Source organism: Emydura macquarii, unplaced genomic scaffold (genome assembly GCF_026122565.2).
Source record: "Emydura macquarii macquarii isolate MOO-44397 ecotype Brisbane River unplaced genomic scaffold, CSIRO-AGI_Emac_v2 contig_2897, whole genome shotgun sequence".
In the NCBI taxonomy this organism is placed as follows: domain Eukaryota; kingdom Metazoa; phylum Chordata; order Testudines; family Chelidae; genus Emydura; species Emydura macquarii.
This window is the reverse complement of record NW_027133034.1, coordinates 10,605,789-10,630,283: the sequence shown is the minus strand read 5'-3', so window position 1 is coordinate 10,630,283 and position 24,495 is coordinate 10,605,789. Positions and strand designations below refer to the sequence as shown.

General features: G+C 39.5%; 1 protein-coding gene across 7 annotated transcripts in view; it reads left to right on the top strand.

Annotated features, from left to right (window-relative positions):
- GOLM1 (golgi membrane protein 1) overlaps positions 1-24,495 on the top strand; it is a 71,224-nt gene that overhangs the window by 16,307 nt on the left and 30,422 nt on the right. For all 7 annotated transcript variants that reach the window (XR_010923951.1, XR_010923952.1, XM_067569031.1 and 4 more), the window contains 3 exons: positions 16,166-16,220; positions 17,314-17,416; positions 21,259-21,397. Coding sequence is in view for 5 of the 7 variants with exons in the window: in XM_067569031.1 (XP_067425132.1) it covers positions 16,166-16,220; positions 17,314-17,416; positions 21,259-21,397 (297 nt within the window). In the remaining 2 variants the exon portion in view is untranslated. The remainder of the gene's footprint in view (positions 1-16,165; positions 16,221-17,313; positions 17,417-21,258; positions 21,398-24,495) is intronic.

The window sequence follows — 24,495 nt, the reverse complement described above, 5'->3', positions numbered from 1 at the left end:
AGGAGGTCATCTAGTCCAACCCCCTGCTCAAAGCAGGACTAACCTCAGCTATATCATCCCAGCCAGGGCTTTGTCAAGCCTCAGCTTAAAAACCTTTAAGGATGGAGATTCCACCACCTCCCTAGGTAACCCATTCCAGTGCTTCACCACCCTCCTAGTGAAAAACTTTTTCCTAATGTCCAACCTAGACCTCCCGCCCTGCAACTTGAGACCGTTGCTCCTTGTTCTGTCATCTGCCACCACCGAGAACAGCCTAGCCCCATCCTCCCTGGAATCCCCTTTCAGGTAGTTAAAGGCCGCTATCAAATCCCCCCTCATTCTTCTCTTTTGCAGACTAAACAAGCCCAGTTCCCTCAGCCTCTCCTCATAAGTCCTGTGCTCCAGCCCCCTAATCATTTTTGTTGCCCTCTGCTGGACTGTCAACAACTTGTCCACATCCTTTTTGTAGTGGGGGGCCCAAAACTGGACACAATATTCTAAATGCGGCCTCACCAATGCCGAATAGAGGGGAATAATCACTTCCCGTGACCTGCTGGCAATGCCCCTCCTAATGCAGCCCAATATGCTATTAGCCTTCTTGACAACCAGGCACACTGCTGACTCATATCCAGCTTTTTATCCACTGTTACCCCCAGGTCCTTTTCTGCAGAGCTGCTGCCTAGCTCGTCGGTCCCCAGTCTATAGCTGTGCATGGGATTCTTCCTTCCTAAGTGGAGGACTCTGCACTTTTCTTTGTTGAACCTAATTAGATTTCTTTTGGCCCAATCCTCCAGTTTGTTTAGGTCACTCTGTCTCAGCATATTCAGTATCTCAAAGCAGAATGGTGTTTAGCTCCATGCCACTGACAGCTGCCTCCTCAAGCTTATCCACCATCCAGTCAATGCCAATATTGAACAATGAGGATGACAGGACACAGCCTTGCTGAACAAACTCCCATGGAAATAGGAAACCATTCTCTGTATTTACCATTAATTTGACCACTGCTTTCCATTCCATTATAGATCTCTTCTATCAATGATGTTGTCTTCCCAGGGGCACAGAGTTGCCTGTTAGATCCCACGAACTTGCTTCAGGCAGTGAATCAAAGACCTGATGGAAGTCTATAAAAATGCTATGCACAATTATTAAATTCAGCCATTTGTCAACAGCTGCTCCAAAGTGAAGATTTGGATGATAATGGAATGACTAGGTCTAAAGCTTCACTGAATCCCAACCTTTGCCACAAAGTGCATTGCTCATTCGAGATATTAACATGGAAGTGACGATTTTCCCTGGAACTGACAACAGCTTAGTACTGCTATCGTTGCTATATTTGGTCTTATGGCTTTTATATTAACTTCTAAAATTAAAAATAGAAGCAGGAATTACAAGGATGTTTGTATTCCCTTGTACTTACATAGGTGGTAATTGTTACACGTATGTGAAGGTCTTGCACATTGTTGTACCCCCGTTCACTTCTCCCAAAGCCCGATATGATCAGCAGAAGGGCTCAGAAGTATTCAGATATTTTTGCAGAAGAACTAGAATCTATTAATTTTGAATGCTTGAGGCTGGCGATACTGCTTTAACAGGTGGAAAATTCTTTGTATGAAAACAACACACACGTCTACTTTAAATGATGTCATAATAATATTTAAAAGACCTCTTATTACTAATGTTCACTAGGGAGGTGTTCCTTCCTCACAGATTTTTTTTCTTTTGAAAACCATCCCTGACCCAGTAGTATGTTCCCACATTGCTACTGGATGTCTTCTGCTGCTGGGAATAATTTTTGGGTTCTTGTTCCTGTTATGGAGTGCTTTCTGCCCTGCACTCTGAGTTGTGATCTTCAGGGATCACCAGATTTCAGCAGACTGGATGTAGCTGATTAAATAGGAAAGTAAAAGGAGTTGTAGTAAAATGGACTTGTGCTCCACGTGAAATGATATGGCACCTTGTTCTGAACCAGAGTTTGCTATTAAAAACTTTGTTTGGGAAAACACAACGTAAGTAGTCATGAGATAAAACACAAACGAAAATCAGCAGTGGGCATTCGGACACTGTGGTGGGAGACGCTATATAAGAATCTAAATAGTATTGGCTTCCTGTTACACTCCAGTGTACTTTTTAAAAACCTTGTTTAGTTTTTTTTTTTTCCCCTTGAAAAGGCTTGACAGACCAGGTTTATTATCCCTGAATTACTGGGACAAACAAAATGTACTTCTACATATTTTATTTAAGAAATTTGCTCCATCTTGAAATTAATCCTTGGGTGTTTTAAGCACAGTGCTCCAGAAAGGTGCAAACACTATCTCAGATGTTAATGTAGACAGAATCCCAGTGAGCACTTTCTCGTGGTTGGATTGTTGCCAGATTTGTTGTTTAGTAGTGGTGGCTGCTGCTGGGTCCTGTGGGATCCATTTGTCCTTACTTTCCTTAGTGAAGATACCACTGTTTGCATCTCTGAACATACAGCTCCCTAATGCTGGGTACAGCACCTCACTTTCTATTTTTGGCATTTATTCATGTTCCACTTCTGCTCCTCAAGCAGCACAGTTAAGTAATGTACGCAGAAAAATGAAATTACACTCTGACTAATGCATAGACATCAGCACTTAGGATATTTTGAAGTAATGTGAACTCTTCATTTTACAGTTCCTTCCCTTTGGTAGATTCCCTCTGAATTGTGGGGAGATTGTTAATCCTCTGTTTCCAAAATGCTTTCCTTTAAATGGTCCCTCCTAAAATGCAGGCCTTTCACATTCAGTAATAAAATACTCCCTAGGGTCTGCTATTAAGACTATAAGGCCAGCATTGTAGCACAAGCTATGTGAACGTTAACACACTGGTCTCTCTGCTATCCTCTGCTTTTGTGAACAGAGAGTAGTGTGTTCCAGCACACTAGTACTGGAAGGTTTGTAGGTTTGCACCCACTAGTCTGTTACATCTTCCAGCTCTCCTATGGAAACCAGTTTGTGGATGTGCACTAGGTTCCCAACTCTTTCCCTCCCATCCCGCCTGGCCATCATGTTGGCGATCTTTGCACACAACTATACTGAGTAAACTGACATGGGTTCCCCCACTGCAGACTGGAAACCCTCCTGGAGAGGGAAAGCCAATGGAAGCGTGGCTGCTACAGGAGTATGCTCCTTTTGCAATATTGACCTTGTCCTGCAGCGGAACACCAATGTACAATGGTTTTGTGAATTAAACTCCCTGCCACTGTGGGGATGGAGGGCGACCCTGCCTTCTATGGTGAATGAAGAAGAAACGGAGTCCAATTCAGTTTCCTTGTTCCTAGGAGGGAATGACGTGTATGAAAGAATACTTAGCCCTTTATGAGAGAGCTTATAAATTAATACATTACTCCTTTTCTTCTCTCATATCAATGGATTTTGAAGTGCTTTGACTGAAAAAAGAGTAACGGCTTGACAGATGGGGAAAGCTATCAGAAGAAATGCTCTCTTACACAGAAATTCCAAGCCCTGAATTTTGGCAGTTACATGCAGTATGAGTTACATGCAGTATGAGTAACTCGTTCATATTTCAGGCTGTTCTGTGAATGCTCAGCATTTCAACAAAAACCTGATTGAAAACTAAAAAGCATTTGATGTGAGAGAGTGGGGAATTTTTATTTGTTTGTTTGTTTTTTGTTTGTTTTTTACATTTTTGCGGGGTATGTGATGTGTGGGGAAAACAGGGAGTTCCATGGGCCTGGGAGAGAGCAAATCTTTGGGTTGTAGGTAGCTTTTACTAGAACTGGTTCACAGGTAACATGCAAGGCCAATCTATTACTTCAGTTACTTGCTAGATCTATTGCCTTTCATTTCATTGACCTCTTGTCTGTGTGACCATGGGTGAATAACTTTCAAGGGTTAATAATGCACTGGATTAGTTGCATGCCAAGTATGTAGTGCCATGATGGCAGATAGTATAATGCAGAAGATTTTTGGAAAAGGATTGTGACAGGGCCTATCTGCAATAGAGATTGCTATCCCGCCACTTCCTGAAGGACCTGTAGGATAGCAACTTGCAGCCTGACCACATCGGAGCTGCCCCTAGCTTCTGAACAGGGTCAGCTGGAGTGACATCTACTTAAAATGGGTCAGATGCTGTCAACATCTTTGCCTTCTCATGGCTTGGGGGTTTTAGGACCTTTGCCCACCAGGCAAAAAGGCAGTCCCTCCAGCCTGACCCCATTGTCACTGTCTAGCAGAGAAAAAGCACCATGCTTCCTCTGAGAAGCAGCAGACTCTATACAGGACCCCTTTGAGGTTAGCACAAAAGACTTCTCCATCTTCTTGGTACATACATCTGGTACCCCAGTGTGGCTGTAGGGAGGGAAGGTTGGCTAGGGGGTATTAACAGGAGAGTCACTGGTTGCTAGGGACACCAGAAATGTGGGCAGTGGAGCTCCTTGGGAATTTTTCAACAATGTTTTGTTGGAAATTGCTCCTTAGTCAAACCAGAAACTTTTCCTACAAAAGGGGCAGTTTCATTTAAATGTTTTTGGGGTTCAGGGTGGATTTTTGGGAGTGGGGGCAAGAGACCATTATAACTAGTAGCACAGTGGTTCTGGCACTCACCTGAGATGCAGGAGATGTGTCTTTGCTGTGCCTGATTCAGAGCAGGAACTTGAACCCAGGTCTCCCACATCCCCTATAAGTGCCCTAACACCAGGCTGTAGAATCAGTCTCTGTCCCATTCTCAATCTCTTCTGTTAGAGCTGTTTAAATTTTCAAGGATTAATGTAGATTTGGCAAATCACTTATGGCAGTTCAGACAGAAATGGACTGAAGAGACCAGGAAGCTTACATGAAGTCTCAATAAAGACAGATAAGAAATCAGAATTTCAAAGGGCACTTTTGAATCCATTAAACAATTTTTTAAAGGAGACCAATATCCACTCCAGTTATCACTCAGCATTCACAGCTTTTAGGATATGCACAGATCTGCTATTTTCTGTTAAGACAATAACTGGAAAAAATACCCCTTACATATGCTCCATCATGTTTTTTAAATTATTTGGATAAGCAGTTATGCGTGTTCTATTTTTTGTTGCATTTGAGTTTAAATTATCCGTTTTAAATTCAGAATAGGAACACAAAGTAGTGTTAAAAAGAATACTTACAACAACTTTATGTATTGGGTGTGAAATACATTTCCTCGTTGCTTGTTCACAGCTTTTATCAATGGCCAAAACTGTTCTTTACCCCTCCCTTGAGAAAAAGTTCTGTTCCTGTTGCACACATCTGAGATCTATATATCTATCAGTATACTTAATTTTAGTTCAATTAGTGAGAGACTGCAGTGTGGGGAGAGGAGGAGGCATGCTATGTAAGAGGATGTTGTCTTTAAAACCCAACTGCTGTCTCTTTATCACTCGTCCTGTATCAGCATTTATGAATGTCTATACTAAATATGTCTCATTTACAACATTAAATGTACATATTTACAGACTATTTTCTCAGCTTTCACTGATATTGGTCTGTACCTTTTGGTGTTGGTCACCTAAACATTAGAAAAAAGCAGTAAATAAACTTCAGCATGAATTCCCACAATTTTTCATTTTATCTTGTAGAAATAATTGCTTAATGGAAGAACAAACATCCTTATTTTGGGAATGAGAGAAGGTACCACCCTTTTAAGGGCCAGGCTGGAGCCTACAGATAAGGGATAATCCAGCAGGCCTTGTCCCACCCTGTGATTTCCTGATTGAAACACAGGAATGGGAAACTGAAGAGAGAAGGGAGTAGAAGCCAGGCAAGCTACAGTGAGTGTCAGTTTCTCTCTCTGACACCAGGAGACAAACCTAACCTGATTCAGAGACTTGAGTATGGATGTTAAGTTTGGGAGTGCTGAACCGAGATCCTGATGAATTATTTGTGGTAATAATTTCCTGTCCTGAAGCCTTATTAAAAAGGGAATGTGTGTTGGCTTCTCTTTGTTGCAGCTGTAAAAGCAATTCTGTTGCTGCCTGAATCAGAAGTCATGGTGTGGCATACATACACTCCCTTGGGGCTCAGAGTAGTGTGCCCCACGCAGCACACCTACACGCTTTCACAGGGGGACTTGCTGATTTTGTGCTGAAAGTCTTTCTATTATGCTTTCCACAAAATCAAATCGCAGCAACTTCATGTGGAGTTGTGCATTGCCATAGTCCTGTTTAATTTTCCTGTTGCTCTGTTGTTTACTAGCTGAATTCTCCATTTTTAAAATTGCCCATGGAACGTGAACCAAATTGACCCTTAAAATATAGTGTTTTTGTCTAAAAACTTTTCTACTTCACTGGGTTTCATGAGTGGAAGAAAAGTGAAGTTAACTTATCAGTCCTGCTGCACCCGGTTATTTTGTTGCCTCATAAATTACATGGGCTGTTCATATGAGAAATGTTTAGATTTTTCAGGCTCACTAAATAATAATATGGACAAGTCCCTTTTGGATATTTTGAGAGGGTCCAAGGTACAATCTGATTATTCTCTTTTAGAAAAGAAAATGCAGTATATTTGCATTAACTTGATTATGTATGTTTTTTTTAAATATCTTTTTATAAATATTGTTTATGTGTTCTTGGAGCACACTTCTCAGTATTGACAGTGTTGACTGACTGACTTTTTGATGGATTTATAACAGCCTATCAAATTCATAACCTGATATTTTAGTTTAGTTCAGGCATTCACTTTGAGCAGGTTTCTTTTTCTTTTTAGCAGTGGATTAAGAAAAGGTAAATATTATCTAATTCTTTAGTATGACTAGACTCAAATTGTAAATATTTTACTTTAAGGAAGCTAATATGGGTGCTCTAGTCAAATCTTTGTAATAATTTGACTCCCTGAAGCCAAATGGAAAAAATTATGTACAAAGAGAATAATCAATAAATGTATGTACACATAAAATACTATGTAAAACTCATAAAATATGAATAAACAAATGTTAATGGATATGGCAGAAATCTACAAAATGACATTTAAAGTTGTCTATCACTCTGTCCTTGAATCATGTTGTTTGGCCATGTTATTTTAGGGGTCTTAGGTAAGTGAATGATCCTATGGGTCTTATTCACATCTTGTTTACAAGAAAATGACGGTGTTAGTCTGAATCCATTCTGATATGGGATCCTCCAAGCAATAAGGGTCAGTACTAATTTGAATATCAGTAAATGTAAGGGTGGAATAATGGACTTGCTGTGTTCCATTTTCTTTCTCTCTTCAGTAGTTCCTCTGCATATATAACTGATGAATTCAGAGATTTCTTTAAGGTAATCTCTGTTTTATTTGGCCACTCAACAAATATGTTCTTTACTGTTTTTCTGATTTGTAGTGGAAAAGCAAACACAGTGGGCTAAATTCACCCATAAGTCTTTTGAGGTCAGAGTTGCACCTGCTTACAACAGTGGTGAATTTTTCCCATTAGCTTCTAAATTTATCTGTTTCTTCTTTCAACTTTCTGCACATTTTAAAAAATATTTCAGAAGAACTATTGCCAAACGTTGTCAAGTAGTAAGTACACACAGCATTTTGTGTTGCAATCAAGGTACTGTTTGTTGCTCCGTGTCTTTGTGGCCACAGAGATGTTTGGGAATAAGCATTCAACACACTCTGGTCAGGCATCACATAGTGCATTGTTCTGCCAATCTACTCTGATTTCTGGGATTTTTCATACTTTGAATTCTGGGATTCAGTGGGAAGGCAGTGGAATTTTGGGGCTTGGGGTCAAATGGAATAATTCCGGTGATTTCTTTTGTTTCATTCCACCATTTTTATTTCTTGGATGAAGCTCTGACTGCTGTGATCCTCACAGTCATGAATATAAACAGACTGATGGCAGAATATCTAAAGTTGTGCTGTGACTATAGAACCAGACATTTGAGGAGGAGGATGAGACTGAAAACAATCAAGCATTTATCCTGCATCTTTTCCTGGAGCAGATTCACTCTGAAGTGCCACCTTTGGGCTTAGCCAACTAGCGTGGACTGGTGGGACAGGATAGTGCTGCAGACTTGGGATGACCAGCAGTGATGGCAGAACTTCAGGATGTCAAAAGCTACTTTCTTAAAATTATGCACCGAGCTCACACCAGAGCTGCAGTGGCAGACCGCCAACATGAGAGCTTCCAGCACCATGGCCATTGATACCTGGAAGCTTGCCCACCCCTGATTGCTTCCGGTCATTTGCTAACCAGTTTGTTGTCGGTAATCAACCATTGGGGCAGTTGTAATGGAAGTGTGCACCACTGTCCTGAAGGTGATGTCTCAGGTCATAAGACTAGGCAGTGTGTAGGTGGCTATTAATGACTTTACATGGTTGGAATTCCTAAATTGTATAGGGGCTACTGATGGGACCCATGTGCTTATTCTTTGCCCCCCACATCAGGCCTCTGAGGTCATCAACAGAAAGGGACATTTTCTTCATAGTACTGCAAGACCTGGTTGATCCCTGTGGAAAGTTCACCATTGTGGGTTGGTCTGGAAAAAGCTCATGACATCTGGATCTTTAGAAAATCTGGACGTTTTCATACAATTACAAATGGCACTTTTGCACCCAAAGTCAATATGGACATTGATGGCATTGCCATTTCTTCAGTCAAGAGATGTAGCTTGCCTTCTAACTCCCTGGCTTGTGGAGCCTTTTCCTGGACAATTGGATAGGAAGAAGGAACTATTAAACTATACCCTGAGTAATTACAGAATGATTGTGGAATATGCATTTGGAAGATTGAAAGGTAAATGGAGGATGCTGATGAGGAACATCTTCCTATTCTGATAGCTGTTTGCTGTGTTTTGCACAACCATTGTGAAGGCAAGCAAGAATGACTTGCACATGGAGGGGAGCAGGAGCTGGGCACACTTGGTGAATGTTTAGAACAGCCAAAGAGAAGGCCTCTGTGGAATGATGCAACCACTCAAGTGGCATGTAATAAGGGAAGCATTGTGCTTCTACTTCGGTATCTGGGAGCAACTTGTGAGAAATATGTAGGTTTGTTTGTAAGGCATTTTTATTAACATTACTGAGGCTATGTCTAGATTGATGGCAGCAAATTTGCCACTGTCAGACCCTGTGGTTCAGGTTCATCATCCAGGTCTAAATGGAGGTGGTCTGGAGCATTATGACTCTGATTCAGTGTTCACTGGGCTCACTGTGTTACCCACATCCTGGGCTGTGGTTCAGTGAGGGTGTCCACATCTCTGGTATGGTGGTGCACATCTAGCAAAGATATGGTCAAACTCCTCAAAGTAAGAGCAGGGTGTAGTACCTCTCTGTACAGTTACATTGTATTTCATGTGTCCCCTCAGACCTTCTTTTGCTTACTGTGGCACTGGAGAACGTCTTGGTTATGCCCCTTTCAGAGCAGTGTCAATGGTATCTGCTAGTATACCTGTACCACAAGACGGATGGGCAAAGTAAAGCTCCTCTCACCAGAGCGCAACAAAATCCAGAATCTCAGTACGGGACCATGGTGCAGCAATATGAGGCAATGTATAGGAAGTGATCAGGAGTATGACATAAGTATGTGTGAACTCCCCACAAGTTGGAATTACAAAGGATTGCATCTGGCTGTATGCAAGTATTTCAGTGGTGAGGTGACATCCAGTTAGGATGATCCCGGAGCTGTAGAGGGACAAAGCTGACCCAGGCATCCAACAAAGCAGTGTGGGATATTGGCAGGAAGATCTGACAGATGCACAACACTTGTTATGGGATGTGACTGCAGCCACACCTGCTTTGCCATGGCTAAACTCAATCCGGTTCCAAAATGGGTTTGATAACGTATTAAAACACCAGATAATATACAACAAAACATTGTCTGTGGATGAAGGCGTTTTTAACAGGGAACATCTCAAGTTGACCTACAACAAATTTGAAGTGTAAACAAGCTCTTATATGTGGTTAATTGTAACCTATGCCTTTGAGCCACTACACCTGCAAGCAGAGCCTTAATTGATGATCTTTCTAGTTTAATGACAACTCAAAATGACTTTGAATGTATTACAACTTTGTCAGCAGGGCCAGAAGTTAGTCTTCTCTTTGAAATAGATTTCGTAGTAAAATAATGGACTTGTTCCTATTCTTAGGAAAAGAAAGTACAACCTACTGTAGTCTGTTTTTATATTATTTTAGAAGAGGTTCTTATTTCTTTCATAGAGAAATGGGCAGTTGACCCCTTCAAACACAGCATTCATTAACCAGAATTTCTCAGATGGCCTGTGGATCCCATCCTGGTCATCTGTGCATAGCTGGCTGATTGTATGTTACAGGTCTCTTTTTTTTTTTTCCAGTAGCTAACCTGCATTAAAAGAAGCTAAAATAAACTAAATACTTTCCCCTAAGCAACTACTGTTCAAACCTCATCCTTGGGACAAGTGTATCAGCAGCAGAGATGGTCCACATAGTCTCTGTTCCCATTTATGAGTATCTCTATATTGCATTATGGACAAGTTTGAGAATCCCTGCATTAGGCAAAACATAAATTTTCTAGGCATGGAAATTCAGACCATGTGCGAATTAGGAATATACTATTGAAAATTTCTGTATAGTAACATGGCTGATGAGAGAAAAGGAGTTAATGGACATTAGATAGCTGTAGCGAGTTATAGCAACCCCTGCCCAGAGTACATTTTATTCCATTCATACTGTTAAATGTTTATTTTTAATTGAATGTAGACATAATACATATGCTAGATTGATGACAATGGTGACAAAAGCCCTGTATGCACAGAACACACACAGTGCAAGCTCACATACTGCAGGTTTGGAAGGACAGTTCATTCTTTGTGTCTCCTTGGCACCTCTGTGAGACTGCTGACAAATGAGCCAGTTGTGGTTCTGTTTTTTGTAGGGCTGTCAATCACAGTTAACACCAGCGATTAACGCAAAACAAATTAACTAGATTAAAAATATAGTCATGATTAACTGCAGTTTTAAGTGCACTGTGAAATAATAGAATACCAATCGCAATTTATTATAAATATTTTTGGATGTTTTTCTACATTTTCAAATATTGATTTCAATTACAACATGAATGCAAAGTGTACAGTGCTCACTGTTATTTTTTTATTACAAATATTTACACTGTAAAGAAGATAAACAAAATAAATAGTATTTTTCAGTTTACCTCATTCAAGTACTATAGGGCAGTCTCTTTGTTATGAAAGAGCAACATATAAATGTAGAATTCTTTTTTTTTTAAACATAACTGCACTCAAAACCAAAACAATGTAAAACTTTAAAGCCTGTAAATCCACTCAATCCTACTTCTTGTTCAGCCAATCGCGAAGACAAACAAGTTTGTTTACATGTACGGAACATAATGCTGCCCCCTTCTTATTTACACTGTTACCTGAAAGTGAGAACAGGCATTAGCATGGCACTGTTGTAGCCGGCGTTGCAAGGTATTTACATGCTAGATATGCTAAACATTCATATGCCCCTTCATGCTTTGACCACCATTCCAGAGAACATGCTTTCTTGCTGAATTTAAATTGGTATTCTATTATTGTTTAGCAACGCGATTAAAACTGTAGTTAATCATGATTATTTTTTTAATCTCGTGACAAATTGTGATTTTTTTTAATCGTTTGGCAGTCCTATTTTTTTTGTGATATGCTTGCTTCTGGAATAAAAGATGAACTGAAACCAGTGACTGCTGTCATGCAGAATAAGTGCCCAGTAGCTGTAGACTTTTAATGTCCAACATCCTTGACCGCAATCCAAACACTGAGCTAGAGGTAAAGGGCTTGGTCTTCCATTATCAATTGTCTGAATCATTCAGTCTGTTCCAAAGAGTTGTTTCATTCAGCATTTAATTTTATTGAGAAGAACAGGCTGTAACTTTTAGAGAGAATGAATGCTAAAGTTCAGTGAAAAACTGTATGGCTTAAATGCTCCATTATTGGCTTGAAAATTGCTTTAGACTTTTTTCACACAGCGCTCTTTGTTCAAAAGTATAAAATGAGCCTTCAGCATACCAACAAGCCTAAAACAAATACAATAGAGAAAATATGTTCAGCGACGTCTTAAAGCCTTGGAAAAAATATTAGTTCACCTACTAATGTTTTAATCTCATGACCTAGAATGAAAAGGGTTTGTGGCTAACATGCCTCTTCAAATCATTTTCAAACTGCTGAGAGAGAGGAGCATAAAGACACTAGAATTGAAGAATGTTGCCAGGCAAATGGTGGCTAGACCTGTGTGGTGAATGGTGAAGGAAGAAGAATTTTAGGACTTAATTTAAATACATAAAATTCAATAACCACCAAATATATAAACATAATACACATGCCTATCCTCTCTCTGATCTCCTGGTTTATGTGTTGGAAATCTGTCTCACACCCTCTTTCTGGTCTTTTTGTCTATTTACTGTACACACTTTGGGGCCAGAGCCTGTGTCTTCCTCTATTTCAAATCAGCTGGTATTTTGGGAACTACTGCAATCTTAACTAATAAACAATAATAATAATAAGTGTAGTTAATGTCTGATCAGTTTAATTGGTGATTCAACAGTTTTTGCCCCTAAATGTGAAAACTGTATTCCAAAAATACAGATAAACTACAAAAAGTTACGTCACTCAATTGCTTTGGAATTTTTTTTTACCATTTCCTGTTAGTGTTCCTTTATGTATTAGATGTACTATGTACAGTCAACAGTGAAAGCAAGTATGCCAGTTTTTCATTTTTCATATCTGTGTTAGCCTGGTTTTTATACAGCATTTGCTGTTATGGGAAATGCTCAAGGAATTGATAGATAAAATGGACTGTTACAAGGGAATGCCTTTCTGGAGGATATACTTTAGCCAAATGAGTTATTGTGCTCAATACAGGGATAACTGAGTGAGATGTAATGGCCTGGGATATGCAGGAGGTCAGAATAAATGATCTAAAGACATTTCTGGCCTTTTCTAGGAATCTATGAACTACAAAATTCTCTAGCAGCAATTAACGTTCTCTTTAGGGTTAGTCTCTGCTCACCAATTCAATGATGTAGCTATACATTCCATTGCTTTCTGTGTCTCCAGTATGGACAACAGTTCTTACACAGACATGCTTTTCTCCCAACAAATCTCTGACAGTCACTGTAGCAACTGTCATCCAGCTGGGTCAAGACACTTCCATATTTGCTGATGATAGCAGCAAAGGTGCTATCAGGTGGTCAGGCATCTGAAGACATGATTTACTTGCTTTCAACAACATTGACTGTAATCAGGAAGTCTGCTTTCTACTGAGGGGCTTGAGGGCTGCTGTACTGTGGAAAAGATGCTGAATGAGAGGGGGCTAACAATATATCCTATCCTGTTTCCTAATTTTGCTTGTACTGGTTTTATACTGGCTTAACTCTACTGATTTCATTGGAGTTATGACATATATTTTGAGAGAAGAGTTGGGCATGGGTTGTGTACAGAGTTAGAAAGCCCTGAATTCTCCTCTTCTAGAGGTTGTATGCATTCGTTTATGTGCTGAATGAAATATCAAATTTAATACTCCTCCTGGGTCTAAGCTGAGCTGGGCACAAGCCTGGCAGCCAAGCGCACCTGAGCTTCTCATGTTGGCTGTTAACACTGTCTTGTTTTCTGGCTTTTGGCCAAGTTGTTTAGCCTTTTGTGTGTCTATTTCTCCACCTGCAAAAAAAAAAAAACCCAAAAAATGGGGAGACTGCCTACCTACCAAACAGCAATAGTGTGAGGATTAGTTAATGTTTATATTTTTCAAGAACTGTACAAAGTTCTAAGTATTAGTGTAATAGCACTAAGAAACAACCCTCTGGCTGTTGTAAACGTTTCCTTGTAAATTATTAAACAGGATTTTCTGCAAACATTATAGTTAAAGTGCCTTAACTAACCAGTCTGTCTTGATCTTTTCCTATATGACACTCCTTTCATTGTACTTGCACATTCAGGAGGGCAGTGCAGCTTTACCAGAAGAGTCTTTTGTATGTGATGCATAAAGGATATGAAGTGATGCATATTTTTACCTGTAACTTCCAATACGATGTACCTGTACTTTCCCCTTTTGAGATGATTACTACTCACCATTACCACTGTTCTAAGTAATATGAAGTTTAACAGTGCTTTCGGAATGAAATATATTCTCATCTCCATGTTCAAGGATTAGGAAAATAACACAGGGATTGCCATATTGACTAAGAGTGCTGGACCATCTAATCCAATATCCTGTCTCCAATGATGGCCAGAACGAGATTTTCCAGTACAAGAAATCCTGCAGTTGGAAATTATGGAATAACCTCATTATAGGCAAAGCACTATTCATTTATGTGGTGCAGCAATCAGGATATATAATCCTTCCAAAACACTTGATCTCTCTCTCCCCACCCCCCCCCCCACCCCTTCCCCCCGGATTTTTTTTTTTTTTTAAATCCTTGTAAGTGTAAGTCTGGACGTTCTTGTCATCCATATTAATGGTCTTTTTCTTTTTAAATGAAACCTGCTAAGCTCTTCGCCTCAGCAATATTTTTGGTAGTGAGTTTCATGGACTGTGTGGTGTTGTGTAGAAGAAAAAATTCCTTTTTATCTGTTGAAACTTGCTCCCTCTGCATCAAGATGTGAATATCACTTACTGGTTCCTGTAAACGATGATGTCTCTATCATTACTCTAAGACAGTGGTTCTTAATATTCCTTCATCGCAAACTACTGTACCCCCCGAAGCCTGCGGCAGGGTTTCGGCGGCGGGAACTGCCCCCCCCCCCACGGGCGCCGCCGCCAACTCCACCCCCTCGCCGCCGAAATGCCGCCGCCGTTTCACCTTTTCGGCGGCGCGGTTTTACTGTGGCTCCGTGGACCAGTTGCCTCCGAGCTTGCCGCCGCCGATACCTGCTCTGCGCACTTCCCGCCCGCCCACGGGCTGGATCCTCTAAACCCCCAGGTTGAGAAACACTGCTCTAAGATAACAGTTGGGAAACTAGATGGCCCAGGGGACTGACAATAGGACACAAATTTGGTTTTAGGCTGATAGTAATGACTTTTGTTCACTACCTCCTAATGAAGGAATGATTACATTACAATTAGCACTAATTGGCACCCTTATCAGTAGCATCAGAATAGCCTGCACAGACTGAACGACAATCTAGATAATAGAAGCGATCTTTCCAGTTAAGGCAGCCCATATTCAGTATGGGCAGCAGTAATACTTCTGTGGAAAAAACACTTTTAGGAACGGTTGTATCCTGATCTCTGAAGCCTGCGAAATACTGCTTGCATTCTGGGATGAATAAATAGGAATCCTGGTAAATTACATCTAAGCAGAGTGAATAGATACTTCAGAAGATATAAAGATTTATGAGTCTAAATAAGCATGATCTTCTGTCATCTTCAAAACTAAATCGGTTTGCTCCACAATTTCTAAATATTAGACACTGAAGCTGAGTTCTCTGTTGGCATCTGACTATAACTATTTTCATATAGTGTTACTTTTCCCCTACACATGTGTAATCTTATGTACATGTGTGTTTCTGTCTTCCTTTCTCCTGGGATTACTGCCTTTTTAGTGTGTCTGGAGTTAAAGATATGAGAATGGAAGGGCATTACACCTCTCATTTGTTCCAGGGAGGAATTGAGGGTGCCATCCATCAGGGAAGTGGACTAACTATAACGATACCTAACATAAAACCTAATAGTAAAGCCATTTTTCTTTTAGTTTACTGACTTTGATAGAGTTTTTATTTATGTTGTTGGAATAATTGTTCTTCTGGCACTTTTTTCCAGCAATCTTGAAAATAGGCTTATTGGTTCTAACTCAAAAGAATTATTGAGAGGATGCAGTTTAATGAATCTTTCTTGAAAGTCCACTTGACAAGTACACTCTAAAACTGATTGTTGTTGTGATTGTAAGATTAACATGCAAGGGAGACAAAGGTAAACAAGTATTTAGCAGTGGACTCTTTGAACTTGTATTTTGAATGAGTAATCTATTTAAAAGATAGTGATCTTGCTTTATTTTTTATTATGATTTTTCATTGATTTATGCCTTGGCTAATAAAAATTTTTTGTTTTTTCATAATCTAGGAATTGAAATAGCCCAACTGATCTCAACTGTACCTAATACAGTTTTTGTTTTTTTAATTTTATCATATTGCTTAGAATAAATGTTTGCTTTAGTCTCAGGAATTACTTGATTACGTTTTTATTAAATGAGTGTTGATCAGCATTGTTTTAATACAGTTTCATTTTTTTTACAGGCAATGTTAATGAATAACATAACAACAGATGAGCGAGTTATCCAGAATCTAAAAGGTACATTTTTACCATATTCTATTATTATTTGACTTAAAGCCAGTCTTCCTCCTGTCTTTTGGGTGTGTGAACTCTCCATCTGAGTCATGAGAAAATGTAGGAGCTGCCATAAACTAGACCCCGACTTTGTACAGATTCTTCATGGACACAGGGCTCATGCACAGCCACACTGCCTTCAGTGGGGCTCTGTGCAGGCAAAGGGGTCCATCCATGTGGCTGTTAGTGCAGGACTCCATGGCCTTAGATCTTAATGGGAGAAAATACCAAACATGAAATAGAACAGACTCCTCCTGTATTAGAAATACACACTTGAACAACTTTATTCCTCTGTTCCCACCCACGTAGTATAATCCTCTTTCAACTTTGCGATTATAGGGCTAAATTCTATACTCTTATATGTGGATGCATTGACGTCATGGGATACATACACATATACCTGAAAGGAAAATTTGGCCTTATTAATTATTATCCGCTTTGACACTTAAAAACCATTGTTAGTGAGTTATGCCTTCTAGCATTTGGGCCATTGATCGACAAAGCCTCTAAGTTGGTAAATAAAATTGTCAGCGTTTCTGATGTGCTCAGCTTTCTGACGCAGAGCTTTTTGTTAGGAGCAAAGCAGTCAGAGTGTCACACAGAGCATGATGGATGAGGTTCCACCACAGAAAACTACTAACTTACAAACAACCGTACTTTGTGAAATGTAAATTGAATATTAAAGAGGGTGGATTGTAAACTTGAATTTAGATAAGTAATAAGAAAGTAGTCTGCACTTTAGTGACTATTCCTTCAGTGACCTCTAGTCTGCTAGGTTGTAGGCCAAGAGCAGCCAGAGAATATAGGAGTTAGAGCTCTCCTTTTGGAGGAGTAGAGACAGAGAAAGTAGCTTGTATTAGACAGAAGATCCTCCCATGTCCTCTGTGTTTTTGCTGCTGAGTGTGTATTTAGTCTACTAAAGTATCATGAATTTGGGAGACAGAGAAAAGTAGCCAATAGAAATCTCTATCAAATTTGAATCTTTGATTTTGGGGGGGCGGATTTATTTATCTTACTGTAATATTCCGTTAAAAATAATAATCCTCTTTTGGCCCAGAACACTTGATAGAGTTACAGAAGGAACACGGAAAACTACAACTGGATGTGTACCGGTTTCAGAAAAACCAGACTAACCTTCAGAGGAAATTTTCCTATGATTTGTAAGTTTGTTCTTTTTAAATACATGGAATGACAGGTCGTAAACCAAAATATTCCTTTGAAACCTGCACTTGAATACTGCACTACAGTACTACAGTTTTAAAATATAAATGCTGCTAGTAGATATTTTGAAATTTGATAGCATTTTCAGAAAAGCAAAATAATATACCAGTTACAGTCCTGATTGGTTTTTGCTCATTATTCTGAGTATTTGTGGCCCCACTCACCATAGTATTAGAGCACTTCACAAACATTTCTGACGTATGTTCCTCTCAGTGCTGCTGTGAGATAGGGAAATACTATTATCCCCACTTTACAGATAAGGAACTGAGGTGCAGAAGAGACTAAGTGACTTGCCACAGTCACAGAAGAAGTCTGTGGTAGGGCCAGAATTTGAACTCAGATCTTCCAAGTCCCAGCCAGGGCTTTAATCAGGTTTTTGCTATTTCCTGAAGTAGTATTCTTCTTCTTTTTCTTTTGTCTGGCTTAAAAACAGCTATCTTAGCTGTCCAGGTGTAGGTCGGCAATCCAATTGATTGTTTCAGATGACATGGAGTGGATAGCAGAGATACCACTGAGATCTGATTGTCTGAGACACTGATTGATGAGGTGCTTCATAGTTTGAAGTCAGTTTCCACAGTCAGAAATAGGATTGTGTCTCAGTCCCTGTTTATGGACAGGGTAGGAGCATCTGCCATGTGATATGTGGATATGTTTCAAAGTGGACATGTTTTCCTTGGTAGTGAAAAGCCACTGGGTTCTTCAGTTGAGTCCTTGTGGTGTTTATTTGGACTGTTGGTATCCTTCCACCTTGCTTGCTACTGATCCTCAGTAGAAAACCCCAAATCTTTATGCTCTTATGCTGCAAGCCAAAAAGGTTTTCTGGAGTTGAGTTGGAATCTCAGTAAATTATATCAGACTTATTGTATTGGAAGGTCTTTGTTCCCTCAAATACGATGGAACTCTTGAAGAATTCTCTTGTGATGAATTTGAGATGGGTGGATATGTGCCAGTATGGGAAACCGTGGTTGTGGGGTGTTGATTTCACTGTGCACTGAACAGCAATGAAAATAGGTACTCTTGAAGCATTATAGGTTGTGAATAACATATATATGTGCAGGGTCGCTGGTAAGCACTTCAATAACCTTTTAACACTTTCATGTACTCCCTAGGAGTTATTCCCTCCGACTGAAGCTGTTTGAAAACATTATTTCCTGTATTAATTATGGATTGTTCTGGGTTTTCTTTCCCCCTTGCAAACGTTGAGGTTCCTGTCTCTGTATCTTGTGGACGATAAGCTAATGTAACTTTCTTTGCTTGGATACTTATAATGATTATGGATCTCTACTCCATTAGCAGCATGTTAACTTGTGCTTCCTATCCTGGCAGGACTGGTACTTCCACAGCAGTGGAATGAATAGTCAGGCCCTATATAAGCAGTAGCTTAATTTGGTTTCTGATAAATCATGACAACTGTCACCAAGAAGAAAAATTTTGCTATTATGGGCCTGATCCTGCTGTTTGTATAAAAACATGAAGTCGATCTGAATTTTGCCTGCTTTAGAACTGAATGATCAGTCTCAGTTTCTTTCTGCTGATTGTACTCAATATATTTGTAAATTGTGGCTTGAGAATTGATATTTAGTATGTGGAGCAACTCATGCACAAAATTAGGCCCCAGGTTTGAGCTACCTTTAAAACAGTTATATATTACTTGGCTTTGTCTAGTTTGCTTTGAATTGCATGTTAAGTGTGGGTTTTCAGGCTTCTAGCTCCAGAGAACTTGTGCTGAAGGTTAATAGTCATATGGTCTCAAATGAAAATATCTGTGAAACAATTAAACTTGTTTCAAAATGAAATTTCTATTCCTAAATGAAGGTAAACTAGACAAAGACAGGTGACATATAAGTAAACTCTGTAGACTTTGTTTAAATTGTAGAGCAATTGACTTCCTGATGATGACTCGCCCTGTTTACTTATGCAACTGTTAACCTTATGAAACTGAAATCTTGTGGGCCTGGTACACACACAATCTGGTTTTCTAAATTTGTTGAACCCAACAGATGGCCAAATCCACCTCTTTGCATGTTTAGATGTGTGGAAGGGGAGGACAGAACGTTGTCTTCTGGCCTGTGTTGCATAATTCTCTGCTAGGCGCAGGACTGGAGGCAGAGGAGATCATGCAGAGTTATTTGCCAGCTATTCCCATGGAAGGTTGAGACCTGCAAGAGCAATTTTATACCAAACCCTTGATGGGATCTCTTTAATGCTAATGACCCAGATCTTCACACAGAGGAGGCTATCTATGCACAAATTTCCCCTTTTATTATGGAGTAGACCTCAGGCACCATCCACCCATAGCCCTTTACCTCCCCCCCACGACTCAGGGGAAAGTATGGTGCATATTCAGCTTTGCGGGAATCAGTGGAGACCAGGTGTCAGGGATGTATCACACAGCAGCCAGGCCGAGGGTGAAGACTTGATAGAGTGGCACCAATGTATCCATGCTTCCAGGGACGATGAAAAAAGGTTGCTGGGGGTCGGAACACTTGTGGAGGCACAGGGCCCCTGAGTGGTTTCTGGGGATTAGCCATGTTCTAAGGGTGGGGATGTAGGCTTAGGAAACATGTCCTTTTCTGATAGAGCAGTTCCAACTCCACAAAGGGGGCAGCTGTGCAGAATTCCTGTGGAGCTTTCCTCCTTCTGAGACCCCCTCCCATGGGCTTTCTGTGCAGGGGATATTCTGGGCCTGTGGTTGCCCGATTGTAATCTCAGCCAAGAAAGGCAGCAATTGTTTCCATCACTAACTCAGTTGCATTGTACAGAAGTAGGTGGTTTCTATTCATGCGCTTATTTATGTAGCTATAGAAAACACTTCATGATTTTTATGGCACATTTCACAGGCTGTGTGATGTGGCAAACTTAATGTTGCTGTTAACTTTTTATGTCAGCCTGTTGTCCTTTTTCTTTTACTGCCATCTTAACACTGCATTGCACTTCGTGTTTCGTTAATAACAGAAACATACACATCATTGTGCTCCATAGAGGGCAGGTCACACTTCTAAAATATGTATATACAGAGAGAGAGGGGAAGAGAGCTTGTGACGTAGACATTCTAAAGGCTTAGGAATGATCATTTTCCATCTTATTTGTGTATCGAGCCTTTTGAAGAAGTAATAACTTTGTTGGCAAACATAAAAAGATCTTCACAATGTTATTTACTCTGTGCTTACATGTCTGCCATTGAGACCTGCTAATCCTCCATGAATGATATTTAAGTTTATTGAGCAGAATTTAGTAGAAAATGAGGAGTGGTAGTATCCATCGGTACCAGAAAATAGTTTAAAATTAGTCAGGTACAGTTCAATAATTACTTTGAAGTATGGCCATTTATAAATTGTCTTCTTGAAAAAACAGATATTTCAATGAAGACAGCAATGCTACAGCTCTGAACTGTGCTTGGTAAATTAAAAGACATTAAGAAAATCAATTATTATAGTAGACTCTAATTAACCAGATTTTGTTCTAAGTCTTGCAGGAGCGTTGAAAACACATTACTGTCTTTTAGAAGAGAAACACTTCATTAAAGCCTTAGCACAACCTGGGTAACTAAACCAGTACAACTTTCTCATGGAGATGTGGCCTCAGATGATTCTAGCCTCCCCTCCTATTTCTCTGTTGTTTTTTTCCCCCCCAAACTCTATTGCAAATGTAGGACTGGGAAATCAGCAAAATGGAAAAAGGAACAAGAGGCATCTTTTGTGAGACTATTTTTAGAAAGGTTTATCTGTTAGAGATGTTGGGATGACAGTACCTCTATAAACTTCTTGTTCTTTCCCTCAAGGTCCCAGTGCATCAATCAGATGAAAGAGTTAAAAGAACAATGTGAAGAAAGGATAGATGAGATCACCAAAAAAGGCAGTGAGGCACCACAGGCCAAGGAAATCAAAGACTTATTGAAAAATTCCAACAAAAACTACCAGGTAAGGCTGGGATTTGTTTTTGCAAACTTGTTTGTACAAGTCAGTTGTACTATTATTTAAATTGTCAGTGGAGCTGTGCTAGGTTGCTTTCTCCTTAGAGTGCTATTCTTTGATCCTTTAATATATAAAATAGCAGCAGATTCTCGTGATTTTTTTCTGTTATACTAGACCATTCTGTTAAGCATGTGGTGTCAGTGTTTCTACATAATAAAACATAATAAATGAGTAAGTTGCAGCTTGACATCTGTTGTTTGAGTGAGGCTTATGGCTCATATCTTTCTACCTGCATGAAAAGACTTTATGATCGCTACAGTACATTATATATAAACCTTACTACAAAACAGCCTTGCAAAGTTACCTGGGGTTGGATATTTGTTTTCCTTTCCCATCACCAATCACAGTAAAGGACAGGTGAATAGAATATATATCTGGGTTGGTACATTTTAATTATCGTTTTGCAAGGTGCAGTATGCATGTAATCTAACTTTACAATTTTACCAAAAAAAAAAAAAAACCCCAAAAAACCCGCAATCAAACCTAAGAATTAAAATGTAGGAAAGGTGACCAATTAAATGTTTGTTTACCTTTATAGTTCATACTTTTCAGTAACAATACTGTTGTGTACATTCATTCACCTTATGCTTTCCAATAATCACTATAACTCTTAGCCAGAAACCACAAACACCTTCAACTATAAATGTCCTTAAAGCGTGCATTGTTCTGTCAAAGATTAGCAGTGCATGTGTTAAGGACATTTATAGTTGTGTTGAATGAATGTCTGTGTTGAAAAGATTAAGGTAACAGGTTTTCCTATGTTAAAATTAAAACACAAGTTTAAAAAAGCTTTAAAGTTCTAATATGTCAGAAAAGGTTATGGTAGCAAATTTACCATTGTACATTAAAGGATTTTTGTGCAGCACTTTCCTTTTATAAAGTAGCCTGAGGAGTGAAAAATGGTTTGGGTTGAGCCTGAAAAATCTTCTATGCAGAGTTACCTAGAAAGTTGGTTGCTAACTATTCACCACAAATAAATGTATTCAGATTTAACCTTTTTTTTCTGTTTGATAATTATTGAGTGATTGGAGTCCTATTTTACAACTCAGTTCATTGTTAAAAATTGTTTACATATTTTGTGCAAACATATTCAATCCTATGGATTGCTTCCAAACTATTCAGTAAACAAATGGTTTGATCTTTGAGTATTTGCTCTTTGTGCTGTGTTTGGTCACTTAAGTCATAGTCCTGACTTCGATGACTGAAATGGGAAATTTTAAAGAAAAGATGGAAATACTACCCAAGTGATTTTGTGTGTTTTATTCAGACATTGTTTTTAAATACTTCATTGCTATTTTTGTTTGTTTCTAGCTTTACTGTAATATTTGTTCATTTTACTGAAGTTCAGGCAGGAAACTTTGTGCAGGGTGCATGTGATTTTTTTTCTACACTGTCGGGTTCCTATTTGTTGGCATTGACAATTTTATATACCGGGCATATAAAGTGTTTTAATATGCTTCCAGGCTTCTGTGAGCTTATGTAGAATCGTTTCTCTCCTGAGCACATTGTAAGCAAGTATAAGGAAGAAATAGCTTCATTACAGCCTAGTTTTCAAATTGCAAGTAGTTGATATAGTACAGCAGAAACTTTCAGTGGTGTTCACTTTTATGCTTGTAAAACCACACTAGCTTAGTATTCAGCCAGTAAAATGCTCACATGACTAAGGTTTGTTGTCCCTAAAATTTCAGTGGCTGAATTGCTAAAGTGGCAGGTCTTTAAACTGATATTCTTTTACAGCCATTAAATTTAAGCAGTTCAATAGAGTTAGGGTTTCCCAGTGTATGTTCTAATGTTCCATCTCTAGTCTAGTTGTAAATTAATCAGAGATTAGCTGGAGCAGACTAAGGCAGTTTAACAGATCTCACTGTTGAGAAGTTTTCTTGATACTATATTTAGCTTAGTTCCATTCTGTTACAGTAGAAGCCTGATTAACTGAGGTTCTCATAATCATGGGGTTTCTTGGTGCATGCCCCATTGGAGCCAACCAATTGGCATTCCTTCTGCTGCACTCCTGAATTGGGGGATCAGAGTGTTGCTTCTTTATAGTGAGGCAGCCAGCTTCATCCTTTCATCTAAAACCATTTTATCTGAGACTTCAGAATACCCCCTAAAGAGTCAAATAATCTGGGCTATCCTGTGTTTCTAATTGTAGCCTCTTGGACCAGTTTCTCTTCCTTCCTCTACTTCAAATAATTGCAAACTAATATCCTGTAACCCCTAGTTCTCCATTGGCCCAACTGCACCTACTTAACTTTCAATCTCTCCTCATAAATTAACATTCCCCATCCCTCTGTTTTTATTGCACTTATGTAGACTTGCTGCTTTATTTCACAGTCATGATTCCGTGGAAAAGGGCATCACACTCCCATTTTCCCAGTTAGGATGAATACTGCCTTATCCATCACTTGAGGCAAGTATAAATCACACATTTTGAGCTCAGTGGATATTTCTTGGTGACTGACTCACCTTGTCATCTGATGCTGTCTGCTATGTGGTGCTTGTGCACTCAGTCCCTGTATCAATGAACACTTATACTGTAGCAAATTGTGATAGCCAAAGTGGTCTCTCTGGCTTTGTCAAGCATTTGCTGTATTAAAACCACACTTGTTAGCTGTCTGCTGCCTTCATGAACAGTCTTGGTGGTAGTCACTCTTAGGGTATTATTTTGGCTTTCATGTGTCACAGGTGTGAGAAAGAGGCAGATGGTGCCAGGACGTGAGCACTGACTTGGAGGAAAGGATTACAATTGTTTTTGGAGATGGTGGCAGTTAGGGTTTTACAAGGTTTCCATCCGTACCCATGTTTTGCCACTCACTCTGGACTAAGGCATAGACCAACTTGTGGTCAGGCATTATGACAAGTAAATAACACAAATATGTGCTTGGAGTCCAGAAGAGGAGGGCAGGACTACAAACTGGTAACATCAGAACAGTCCAAGTTGTACTAATTCACCTATCTGAATTAGGCTGCCATAAATTAGTGTTTCTGAGCCCTGCTTCAGAAAAATAACAGAAGTAGCTCCACCAGCCCTAGCTGCATATTAG